Source organism: Schistocerca americana, chromosome 11, assembly GCF_021461395.2.
Source record: "Schistocerca americana isolate TAMUIC-IGC-003095 chromosome 11, iqSchAmer2.1, whole genome shotgun sequence".
Taxonomy (NCBI): Eukaryota; Metazoa; Arthropoda; class Insecta; order Orthoptera; family Acrididae; genus Schistocerca; species Schistocerca americana.
The window spans coordinates 100443792-100457597 of record NC_060129.1 but is presented as its reverse complement, the minus strand read 5'-3'; the positions used below and the strand labels follow the sequence as shown (position 1 = coordinate 100457597).

Sequence of the window (13806 nt, the reverse complement as noted above, 5' to 3'; positions counted from 1 at the left end):
TCTTCCATTTCCATCATGTGGTGCTACCAATGTATGTGTTCTAAGTAACTTTCAAATTAATCTTCTAGGTTATTAGCATGTCCACTTATTGAAATCATCCTAACCAAATTTTAGATAACAAAAGAGTCCTTCAGTGATGAGAGTATGACTGGGGAACATATGTTCTAGTGACGTGGGTTATTCATTAAACGTTTTAGCTACATATGAGGGTATATTCCTGGAACTTTTCAAACGATCCTCTTCCATTTCCATCATGAGACGCTACCAAAGTATGTGTTCTAAGTTACTTTCAAATTAAACACCTAGGTTATTAGGATGTCCACTTATTGAAATCATCCTAACCAAATGTTGGATAACAAGAGTCCTTCAGTGATGAGGGTACGACTGGGGAACATACATTCTAGTTACGTATGTTTTCTGTTGAACGTCTTGGCTACATATGAGGATATATTCCTAGAACTTTTCAAACGATCCTCTTCCATTTCCACCATGAGGCGCTATTAAAGTATGTGTTCAAGTAACTTTCAAATTAATCTTCTAGGTTATTAGCATGTCCACTTATTGAAATCATCCTAACCAAATTTAGGATAACAAAAGAGTCCTTCAGCGATGAGAGTATGACCGGGGAAAATACGTTCGAGCGACGTGGGTTTTTCATTGAAGGTTTTGGCTACATATGAGGATTTATTCAACCATGAGGCACAACCAAAGTATGTGTTCTAAGTAACTATCAAATTAATCACCTAGGTTATTAGGATGTCCCCTTATTGAAATCATCCTAACCAAATGTTGGATAACAAAAGAGTTCGCCAGTGATGAGAGTATGACAGGGGAACATACATTCTAGTGACGTGGGTTTCTTCAATAAACGTTTTGGCTACATATGAGGATATATTCCACCTTGAGGCGCTACCAAAGCATGTGTTCTAAGTAACTTTCATATTAACCACCTAGGTTTATAAGGATGTCCACTTATTGAAACCATCCTAACCAAATGTTGGATAGCAAAAGAGTTCTTCAGTGTTGAGAGTATGACTGGGGAACATACATTCTAGTGACGTGGGTTTTTCATTAAACGTGTTGGCTACATATTAGGATATATTCCTAGAACTTTCCGAACGATCCCCTTCCATTTCCATCATGAAGCGCTACCAAAGTATATTTTCTAAGTAACTTTCAAATGAATCTTCTAGGTTATTAGCATGTCCACTTATTGAAATCATCCTAACCAAATGTTGGATAACAATAGAGTCCTTCAGTGACGAGAGTATGACTGGGGAACATACGTTCTAGTGACGTGGGTTATTCATTAAACGTTTTGGCTACATATGAGGATATATTCCTAGAACTTTTCAAACGATCCTCTTCCATTTTCATCATGAGGCGCTACCAAAGTATGTGTTCTAAGTAACTTTGAAATTAATCACCTAGGGTATTAGGATGTCCACTTATTGAAATCATCCTAACCGAACGTTGGATAACAGAAGAGTCCATCAGAGATGAGAGTATGACTGGGGAACATACATTCTAATTACATATGTTTTCCATTAAAAGTTTTAGTTACATATGAGGATATATTCCTAGAACCTATCAAACGCTCCTCTTCCATTTTCATCATGAGGCGCTACCAAAGTATGTGTTCTAAGTAACTTTGAAATTAATCACCTAGGTTATTAGGATGTCCACTTATTGAAATCATCCTAACCAAATGTTGGATAGTAAAAGAGTCCTTCAGTGATGAGAGTATGACTGGGAAACATACATTCTAGTTACGTATGTTTTCCATTAAACGTTTTAGCTACATATGAGGATATATTCCGAGAACCTTTTAAATGCTCTTCTTCCATTTCCATCATGAGGCGCTACCAAAGTATGTGTTCTAAGTAACTTTCAAATAAATCGCCTAGGTTATTAGGATGTCCACTTATTGAAATCATCCTAACCAAATGTTGGGCAACAAAAGAGTCCTTCAGTGATGAGAATATGGCTGGTGAACATACATTCCTGTGACATGGAATTTTCATTAAACGTTTTGGCTACATATGAGGATATATTCCTAGAACTTTTCAAATGGTCCTCATACATTTCCATCATGAGGCACTACCAATGTATGTGTTCTAAGTAACTTTCAAGTTAATCTCCTAGGTTATTAGGATGTTCACTTATTGAAATCATCCTAACCAAATGTTGGATAACAAAAGAGTCCTTCAGTGATGAGAGTATGAAAGGGGAACATACATTCTAGTGACGTGGGTTTTTCATTAAACGTTTTGGTTACATGTGAGGATACATTCCTAGAACTTTTCAAACGATCCTCCTCCATTTTCATCATGAGGCGCTAACAAAGTATGTGTTCTAAATCACTTTGAAATTAATCACCTAGGTTATTAGGATGTCCACTTATTGAAATCATCCTAACCAAATGTTGGATAACAAAAGAGTCCTTCAGTGATGAGAGTATGACTGGGGAACATACATTCTAGTGACGTGGGTTTTTCATTCAACATTTTGGCTACGTATGAGGATATATTCCCAGAACTTTTCAAACGATCCTCTTCCATTTCCATTATGAGGTGCTATCAAAGCATGTGTTCTAAGTAACTTTCAAATTAATCACCTAGGTATATTAGGATTGCTACTTATGGAAATCATCCTAATCAAATGTTGAATGACATAAGAGTCCTTCAGTGATGAGAATATGACTGGGGAACATGCATTCCTGTGACATGGATTTTTCATTAAACGTTTTGGCTCCACATGATGATATATTCCGAGAACTTTTCAAACGACCCTCATACATTTCCATCATGAAGCGCTACCAAAGTATGTGTTCTAAGTAACTTTCAAATTAATCACCTAGGTTTATTAGGATGTCCACTTATTGAAATCATCGTCATCAAATGTTGGATGACAAAATAGTCCATCAGTGATGAGAAAGTGACTGGGGAACATGCATTCTTGTGTCGTGGGTTTTTCATTTAACGTTTTGGCTTCACATGAGGATGTCTAGTTGTCTGTAGAAGGATCCATCTGTCCGCCTGCGCCGACTGATCGTACTGTGTTTTGCACAAACAGTCTCAAATGCAGCTTCAATGTCTGTCTCAAAGGACAAGCATTTTTTATCTACTGTGATGGATGCATTATATCCATTTTCTATTAGATGATCTTTTGGATATACGATTAGATTTACTCTACAAATAGCATTGCTGTAAAGTTGAGAAAGCTTTCTATACCTAGCGTTACGTGAGTTCCACTGCTCTTTAGGAGCGCTTGAAACTTTGTGGCTTTGTTTGGGATGTAACCGATAGACAAATAAATAACAAAAGTCGTCCAGTACTGAGAACTAGCTCACGTGATGTTGTTTTCACCTAACGGTTTGAGGGACTCTACCCTCTCTACACTGTCATTTCCTATTGACCAAGTGATCTGAGATTGCGTCTTTTGTATCCTGAAATTTTATTTTCTTACTTGAGTATGTTAGTAGCTAGTTAGTAGTTAGTAAGAGGCAATTCCCTATTCCTAAAGTATTCGTCAATTATTTTAGTTAGCATTCCTTTAAGAGACCATATGAAATAGGTTGTAACATTCGTCCATATACCTCATATTGGTAAGAAGGTTCCTCTGAAGATACACGATAATCTTGCAATGGGATATCATCACAACATTCATTAGAATTAACTTGTGTGTCAATCTGTTCAACAATTATGATAAAAGACCTCAGCTGTCCATTGATGTTATCAGGCATGCCCCACTCCACCAACATGCTGTTCTCTGTTGCGTTGATTATTCTCAGATTTACTGGTGGGGTGGAAGCTGAAAAATAGAAAGAATTACAATGAAAAAAGTATTTAATTTTTTTCACTGACGTTAAATCTGCTAACAAAAATTAGGAACTGAATACATCTAGTCCAACGAATCTGGTTAAAGTAAAGGCGGGCTATTACAAAAATTAGGTGGTCCATTTTTTAAATGGGAAATTTTATTGAAGATTAACGACTCCAGGAAGCATAATGCAAATCTAATATAGTTACCCGAGATGAAGGAGCAACACAGCATGTAAAATTCAGTTTAAAAAGTAAATGCAAAGCTCATGAAGACTGGTATCTCAGTGCAATGTCGCAGACTCTTGAGAAGTTGAATTCTATTGTCATGCCAAAGTATTTAATGAGAATCGTATAATTCAGGTAAAAGTGACTCATTCAGACGGTTAAGCACACGTCCAGACAGCAGAACTTAGTACACTGTTTCCAGGATTCGCAGAGGCACGCTGGTCCCATACCGAATTCGCCCAGCAGATAAACGGCGAGGGCTAGTGTGCTAGCCTATCTGGATGTGGTGGCTTTTAGGCGGTTTCCGACGTCCGATTACGTGAACACTGGGTTGGCAGGCACGTCCCGAACATATGATTCACAAACATTTCAAAACCTGTTCTTACACTTTCACATGGGATAACGCTAGAAGTAGATGGGAGGGTTACAGAACCCACCGTTATAGGGGAGGGGGGAGGGACCCATCCAAGGGACACCAGATAAGGCCAGGTAAAAGAAGAAAAAGAAGAGAAGGAATTTAAGAAGGTTGAGTGGCCCAATGAAACATGCTTCTCTCCAGAAACCGCATGTATCGAATTTTAAGAAAACATTTAAGAATAATTACTAGTTATACAGAGACCTGAAAGTCTAGGACCTGATTCACGCCATCAGTGTAAAATACAAACTATATTCAGAATATCAAATGTATTCAGAACAAATTATGGGTAAGTCCTACTATTTATACATGAGTTACATGCCCAATAAGCGCTGGAGAGAGCAAAGGAAACAGACCTGTAGAGGAGCATTTCTCAACTTTTCAGTGATCCTGAACCAATTTTCGGTGGCAACTTTCATCCCCCTCCCCCACCCTTCTTCCTCAGAAGATAACGATACACAATGTATTTTGAGTATTTTACACGGAAGTCACAAAGGCACGAACCCTACATATTAGCAAGGATATGTAAATTCACTGCTATTTAGCAGCGCTGATCCACTACGTTAACAAACCCAGAATCGATGGACCTCCGTTCCTCCTTGCCTTACAAGCAGTGCATGGAAAGTGGCTGGATTACGTCAGGGCAGTGCGTAGTGCAGAGGCTAAGTATCACGGCTGCTGCCTTCGAAAGACTCTGCTGCGCAAGCCAGGCCTGTTGTTGTTGTTGTGGTCTTCAGTCCTGAGACTGGTTTGATGCAGCTCTCCATGCTACTCTATCCTGTGCAAGCTTCTTCATCTCCCAGTACCTACTGCAACCTACATCCTTCTGAATCTGCTTAGTGTATTGATCTCTTGGTCTCCCTCTACGATTTTTACCCTCCACGCTGACCTCCAATGCTAAATTTGTGATCCCTTGATGCCTCAAAACATGTCCTACCAACCGATCCCTTCTTCTAGTCAAGTTGTGCCACAAACTTCTCTTCTTCCCAATCCTATTCAATACCTCCTCATTAGTTACGTGATCTACCCACCTTATCTTCAGCATTCTTCTGTAGCACCACATTTCGAAAGCTTCTATTCTCTTCTTGTCCAAACTGGTTATCGTCCATGTTTCACTTCCATACATGGCTACACTCCGTACAAATACTTTCAGAAACGACTTCCTGACACTTAAATCTATACTCGATGTTAACAAATTTCTCTTCTTCAGAAACGATTTCCTTGCCATTGCCAGTCTACATTTTATATCCTCTCTACTTCGGCCATCATCAGTTATTTTACTCCCTAAATAGCAAAACTCCTTTACTACTTGAAGTGTCTCATTTCCTAATCTAATCCCCTCAGCATCACCCGATTTAATTTGACTACATTCCATTATCCTCGTTTTGCTTTTGTTGATGTTCATCTTATATCCTCCTCTCAAGACACTGTCCATTCCGTTCCACTGCTTTCCAAGTCCTTTGCTGTCTCTGACAGAACCAGGCCTATGCGAGTCATTAGTAACTACTAAACGTATTTTGAATGTGGTGCTTAGAAGTTAATTCTTTAATGCACTGTGTAAAACTGACACAAAACCATTTATAAGTGCATTATACACTATGTGATGAAAGGCATCCGGAAATCCCCCAAAACATATTTTTTTTCAAATTAGGTGCATTGTGATGCCACCTACTGCCAGGTACTACATATTAACGACCTCAGTAGCATTAGATATCGTGAGAGTACAGAATGGGGCGCCCCACGGAACTCACGGACTTTGACGTGATAGTGAAGTGGAAACGTGAAGGGACACGTACAGCAGAAAAGCGCACAGGCCGACCTCGTCTGTTGACTGACAGAGGCTGTCATCTATCCAGACCATCACACAGGAATTCCAGACTACATCAGGATCCACTGCAAGTACTATGACAGTTAGGCGGGAGGTGAGAAAACTTGGATTCCATGGTCGAACGGCTGCTCATGAGCCACACATCACGCTGGTAAATGCCGAACGACGTCTCGCTTGGTGTAACGAGCGTAAACATTGGACTGCTGAACAATGGAAAGCACTGCGTGGAGTGACGAATCACGGTGCACAATGTGGCGATCCGATGGCAGGGTGTGGGTATGGCGAATGCCCGGTGAACGTCACCTGCCAGCGTGTGTAGTGTCAACAGTAATATTCCGAGGCGGTGGTGTTATGGTGTGGTCGAGTTTTTCATGGAGGGGGCTTGCACCCCTTGTTGTTTTCGCGTGGCACGATCACAGAACCTGCCTACATTGATGTTTTAAGCAACTTCTTGCTTCCCAATGTTGAAGAGTAATTCGGGGATGGCGACTGCATGTTTCAACACAATGAGGCATCTGTTCATAATGCACGGCCTTTGGCGGAGCGGTTACACGACAATAACATCCCTGTAATGGACTGGCCTGCACAGAGTCCTGATCTGAATCCTATAGAACACCTCTGGGACGTTTTGGAACGCCAACTTCGTGCCAGCCCTCACCGACCGATATCGATACCTCTCCTCAGTGCAGCACTCCTTGAAGAATGAGCTGCCATTCTCCAAGAAACCTTCCAGCATCTGATTGATCGTATGCCTGCGAGAGTGGAAGCTGTCATAGAGGCTAAGGGTGGGCCAACACCATACTGAATTACAGCATTACCGATGGAGGCGCCATGAACTTGTCCGCCGTTTTCTCCAAGGTGTGTATTAATGTGATGTGCATTTCTATTTTTATTATGTCAGAACATATTTTGCTTCCACCCCTTATAATAAGTTAATAAATTTTTGAGTTGATATTTTTGTTGTCAATAAGCTCGCACTGCCCATCTAGAGTTACGACAGCCCCCTAGAGGAAGGGACTGACCGCTTGTGAATCGCTGCTGTAGAGTATGGGTGCCCTGGTAGAGTTGTCATGTTTGTGGATTTACAGCAAAAGCAAATTGTCTTGTCTGTTCTGCACACACCACTGCTAATGGACGAGATGGCAGTTGGAATCCGCCCAAGGAGACGCAGGGAACCTTGGCAGTCCTCCTCATCAAAGATACTGAGTGACTAACTCACGCAACGACCTATGATGGATTGTCTTACACCGAGGTAGACGAACTCCACTGGCCTGCATTGGACGAGTCTGAGCAACACAACCTCCTAAACCTCCTATGAAACTTCTTGTCAGATTTAAACTGTGTGCCGGACCGAGACGCGAACTCGTTTTCTTTGTCTTTCGTGGGCAAGTATTCTACCAAGTGAGTTACCCAAGCAGGAGTCAGCTTCAATTCTGCCAGTACCTCAGGGTCTTACCTTCCAAACTTCACAGCAGTTGTCCTGCGAACCTCGCAGAACTCACATTCCTGGAAGAAAGGAGTGTGACAGTGCTGAATGTCGATTATCAAGACAGCAGGTTCATGGAAACAGAAAGTCATAAAAACAGCAATTACACAAGTTTGTTTAACTCTTGGCGGAAGTACAGTGTACCGCAAGTCACAGGCTGGTCCCAGTAAGAGACGTGTGCTGATCTCAGCACGCAGCCTCGTGGAACTGACACTATTTAGCATGTCCACATCGAGCTGAGGCGGCAGCTGAGGCTAAGTTATATTGCCGGCACTCCAGATAGGTAATCGGGACGTCGCTATGGCAGGGTCTGCAGATGTGAGTCACATTGGGAAGTAGTTGAACATGCAGAGTTGAACCAAGGACCCCTGAGGAGGGTGCAGTGGAAGTGGTTTGCAGGGGTGAGCCTACAATATCAGGATGTACTCACACAACTCAGGTGGTGACTTAGCCCAGGTGACAAACATGAGCCACCCAGTAGACACACTGAAGTCAGTTGAAGCCGACTGAAAGGAAATCCCCTGGCTAGAAGGTAGCAGTTGGCCACCGAGCGGCATCAGGCCCAAGTCCTGCATATAGTTCCACAGGTAGCAAAGGTGGTGTCTAATAGCAGCAACAGCTGGAGTACCTCTCGTAACTACCTGCAGGTGGTGACAGTCGCTGTATAGCTGAAAGTGGTGCAACGTGCGTTGGTTCACACCCACCACTGTTTTGCCAAACCATCACTTAGGCCACAGAAGTGACCCACTGTCCCAATCAATGTCAGCACTGTCACCGTCTGCTCCTGTGCTTTTGCTGCGTCAGTGGGCTTCAGCACCTGCTGTGGACTTTATGGTCAGATATGTAATACCTTGCCCCAGTGTGAGGGCCAGGCAGCACCTCTTGATATATCAGTATAGGCTACTGTTGGCTTCTTGTGTAAGTATGCCTCGCTGGGTCGCATCTAAATCACTTGTCTACGGCTTCTTACGTCAGCCCTTGGTGACATTTTCTGCTAACCTGGTCAAGTTTTCAAAACCAAGTAAAAGGGGCTGTGGTGCGACGATGTTATGATGCTTACGATTTACAGTGATAATTTGTTAAAGTTATCACTTTATTTTTCTGTCTATGTTTCTTCTGCAGTGAGGTGATACAACTGACGCTAAGGATAAGAAACCATTCTAAACCTAAATCTCTGCCCAAAACCTCTTTTAATGCTAGTATCCATATCTGTGTACTCATATGTCTACATCAACAGCGATGTAGAGGACCCAGGTTTGATCCCAGTACTGTAAGAGATTTTTCATTGCTGGGAGGACAGGAATGGGGTGCACACCAAGTGAGGGGCTACTGGAAACCAGGTCACAAGAACTGACAACAGCCGGTAGAACAGTCGGTCAGGATGTCACAAAGCACATACGTGCATGTAGCCACTTTGTCGTTCATCATGATATGTTTCAGCCTCAGACTGTGTCATTGATGTTACAGTTTTGAGACTTTCATGTCTAAAGTGTGGGTCCCCACGCCTTGTTGAAGTAAAATCAATTATCCTTGAGAACCATGTTCCAGCTGAGTTGAACACAGAGTTTTCTATACAAGCCTTGGAAGGTCGAACGGCACCAACCGACTGTTACACTATGCTCCACCGAAAGGTGTCACTGGATGTTGATGAGGAAGAGCACACTGTTCTCCCGGCTGTTGTCAGCTTTAGTGTCTTTGTGTATGACGCTTTTGTTCACAATATATCTCCTCAGGTTGAGATCTTGAAAGACGGACAGAAAAAACTTATTATATTCTTCTGACTGACCTCCTTTGGTGTGTTACCAGTGTATGGAATGTATACTGTTGTTATGGGGCCCAAGTGCTTGTGTTGTTTCATTAAGAAACCAAGTTTTGACAAAGAGTGCTATCTTTCTACTTTCTATATTTGTAACTTTATTCCTATAGAATCAAAGAGCGCTCGCTGTACGATATAGTCTACCAAAGAGAAAAATATGCAGTAATTTTAGAAGCATTTAATGAATTTGAAATCAAGGTGCTGTGCCCCATATTATCAAAATACCTAAATAGTTTTGAGCACTAAACGAATGAATATCTATTGATATGCCTACTGATCGAGGTGTCACCAAAATAAAATAGAAAAAATTGTCATTTAAATACGAACTTACGTCTTTCAAAGCTGTCATACTGAAGAATGTCACATGACCAGCACATGAATATAGAAATGAAGTGGCTTTGAAAAGTTACTGAAAACATTTGATTGAGGAAATACAGACGCATGTCACATGGACCCATTTTACTCTATACTGACAATACGGAGAAACTTAGCTGTCCTCTATCAATAACCTAGTGTAAGGCACTACGGCTACAGACAATCTCGTGTGACCCCAGAAAAAAATGCCCCTCATTGCTGCCTTCTCTCACTGCTGTCAAACTGTGACACAGGGTATTTTGTACCTATGAGTAATGACATTTTTTAAGAGCAGCAAACTCTTGTGCTAAAATTTGGGACGGTTATTAACCGAAGCATAGTCAATAAAAAGTACGCTGATTGAATATTGGAAGAACTGTGCCACTGGCTTTCTACTGAACAGAATATAGTAGGCTATACGCAGTCTTTAATGGAGAAATAACGTGAGAAGCAGAAGTAACATTCTGTATGCCCTGAAGAAGTGTGATAGATCCGTTACCGATTGTGTTAGCGATATAGGCGTCCATCTTAGTGCTAGCAGGAACACTTAACTCTCTGAGAATACTCAAGGAATATGCTGTTGTAAGCGAGGAAATCACATCATTAGAAAAATCTCATGAAATGCAGCGAGATTTGAAGGTGATCAGCGCTCTGTTTGGAAGCCGCCAGCTGACATTCAACACAGAAACACACAAGACTATGTACTTAAATAGATGAAAAGACACGATAAGTTCTGGGGTCGCAGTAAATGACCCACGTGTCAGAAACATCAAGTATCTATGAACATAAGCCCAGAGCAATGTAATATAGCGCTGGCATAAGAATATAGATGTGGATAACGTAGATGCTAGTCAGATACTTATCACCACAAGCTACGGAAGCGTAATGCATCGACGAATGAGGCTGCCTTCAGAACCTGGATTCACCAATTTTGAAGAATTTTTATCTGTTTGGAAACCTGAGCCGGCCGGGGTGGCCGAGCGGTTCTAACGCTACAGTCTGGAACCACTCGACCGCTACGGTCGTAGGTTAGAATCCTGCCTCGGGCGTGGATGTGTGTGATGTCCTTAGGTTACTTAGGTTTAAGTAGTTCTAAGTTCTAGGGGACTGACGACCTTAGAAGTTAAGTTCCATAGTGTTCAGAGCCATTTGAACCATTTGGAAACCTCACCTCTTGGATTATGCGAAGACGAACAGAAGATTCCAATAAGAGCACAGTATTGTTTGGTGAGCGCTTGCATCGTAGGAACCCTGAACTGATTCTATTGAGAGATGTATTAGTTCCTCTTGCTTACACTTCCGATGCTGAGCCGTTTAGTCTAAGTGGAGAACGTACTGAGATTTTCCGACAGTATTTCTTCCCAGACATCTGTGAATGGACAAAGAAATGGAACGTGGTTCTGGTGCACTGTGCACCCTCTGAAACACATGGTACATTTGCTTGCAGTATACAGGCGTACGTCTAGAGCATAGCAGCTGCCAGCGTCCATACGACAGAGGACCGAACAAGACAACTGAACCAGCCCCTTACACTGGCGATGAGTTCAATAAGATCATAAGGTACTGGGAGGGCCTATAGTTTTCCCACCCAGCTCCCAAGACTACGTTGACGTAAGAAATAGTGGAGTACTGTCATCTTCACATGTGAAGCACTGTTTTACTTGCAGAATGACTCTAACTAACGCTAGAACGGCGGAAGGGGCCAAAATGATCGCTGTCATACGGTTTTGTTCATGGTAATATTCCAATTTGTTTACTTCGTTAATGAAATTATATGACTTCCTCTAAATTCTTTCTCCTCATTTTGAAGATGTTTCAGTATTTACAAAATATTTTAATTTTTATCGTCATTTCATTCAGTATACCTAGAACGGCCGAAGGGGTCAATTTGAATGTACTGTAATTTACATCCTGTATATAAGTAAATTATCCAACAATACAGTGGAAACAGTGAGCTGTAAGGCAGAGAAGTTGTCCCTCATTGTTGCAACTTGGCACGTGTACATTCCAGTCGGCCACAGCTTATGTTGTGTCACTCAGGCAGTCTTTGCCTGTGAAACACGTTTTCGAACATGTATCGTCAGCGTGGACTTTCTGATGGAGAAGTGTTACATCTCTTAGAGAATTCCAAAGTTGAATCGGAAATTGGCTTCACCGATGAAGATGATGATATTGTACCTGACACAAATGAAGAGAAAGACATCGTGAACTAGGGGCGATTAGTGGAAGGGGATTCAGATGCTGATATACGTCAATCATCACCTCCTTTCACCACATAAGGTACAGTTGGAAGCGTCTACAAAGATGATTGCAAGTAATGGAACTGTGTAGGAGATTGGAAATTATTCATCCACTGGAAGGCGGTCAACTGTGAACGTTCTGAAGGAGAGAGGAGGTCCCCTGGTTATGCTTGCCAATGAGTAGAGAGCTCTGTCATCAGTGCCCTCCGTCTGATTTTTGATGAAGCAATGCTACATCTCATAGAGAACTACACACAATCAAATGCTCGAAAAGTACTAAAAAAATGCCTGGACTGTATCCTTGAGGAATTGGAGAAACAGATAGCTATCATGTATGTTTGGGGTGTATTGTGCACAAAAGATATATCTGTGGATGACCTCTGGTCACAATCTTGGGGGCCTGTTTTTATCAAGGACATGATGCCGCCAAGGACTGATTTCAGGAGCTTCTCAGAATTCTCCGTTTTGATGAAAATTCTGCCCGGACTGAAAGCCTTGCAACCAACAAATTCGCTCTTGTATCTGAAATTTGGGGGAAGTTAATTGAAAACAGTATTAACGCTTACCACCCATTGACCAAGCAAAGCAAGATGCAGGTTTACTCAACTCATGTCCAACAAACCAGACAAATATGGCCTCAAATTATGGTTGGCTGTTGATATAACGGCAAAGTATATATTTAAAGCTTTCCCATACCTTGGCAAAGAGGACACGCATAGAGACAACCAACCATTTAGAGAGTATGTCGTTCTGCATCTTATGGAGTCATTTGTAAATCAAGGAAGAATTGTGACCAGAGACAACTTCCTTACGTCTCTTCAACTTGCTGAAGAACTCTAAGAAAAGAAAACTTCTGTAGTTGGTACAATGAACAAGATCTGCCATGAAATACCCGATGAAGTAAGGAAATCGAATGCTGAAATACACTCCACCACAGTACTGCCAATACTGGCAACACAGACCATACCTTGACTGTATACCAAGGGAAAACGAATAAAAATGTCATTCTCTTCAGTACGCTGCTTGCTGAAGTAGCAATAAGCAAGGAGTGAAAGAAAAAAATTGAAACCGCGAAGTTCTACAATGCAACAAAGTACAGGATGGACGTGGTTGATCAAATGACTCATAAATATACCACAAAGGTTGCACGTAGAAGATGGACAATGCATGTCTTCTACAACATACAGGACATGGGGGCAATAAATGCATATGTTATCTATAACGTAATAACGAACAAGGAAATGAAAAGGAAGACGTTCATACTTGTCCTGGCAAGTGAACTCAAGGGAACGAAAGAGCAAGAACATTAGGCAAAGGAACAGTATACGGAACTGAAATCACCTAGAAAGTGGAGGAAGTGGCAAACCAGCCTCTGCAAAGGCAACAGGACCAGCAAAAACTGTGTAAAGTGCCACAAAGTCGTGTGCGGAAAATGTGCACGTAAAACCTGTGCTAAGTGCTTCTAGTAGCTTAAAAACGACTTAAGTGAAAAGTAAAACAGAGCAGTTTGTGAAACGTATGTGAGAGTAAGATGGACCAAATATACTAAACGTGTCTAGAAGGTTCTACGAATAGTTAATAAATCAAAATCTGTAGTTAAGAAACTTGTTAGCAATAG

At 41.6% G+C, this 13806-nt stretch overlaps 1 protein-coding gene across 3 annotated transcripts in view; it reads right to left on the bottom strand.

Moving 5' to 3' along the window:
* Positions 1–13806, bottom strand: part of LOC124553634 — a 518253-nt gene that overhangs the window by 32284 nt on the left and 472163 nt on the right. For all 3 annotated transcript variants that reach the window (XM_047127501.1, XM_047127504.1, XM_047127503.1), the window contains one exon: positions 3599–3813. In XM_047127501.1, coding sequence (XP_046983457.1) covers positions 3599–3813 — 215 coding nt within the window. The remainder of the gene's footprint in view (positions 1–3598; positions 3814–13806) is intronic.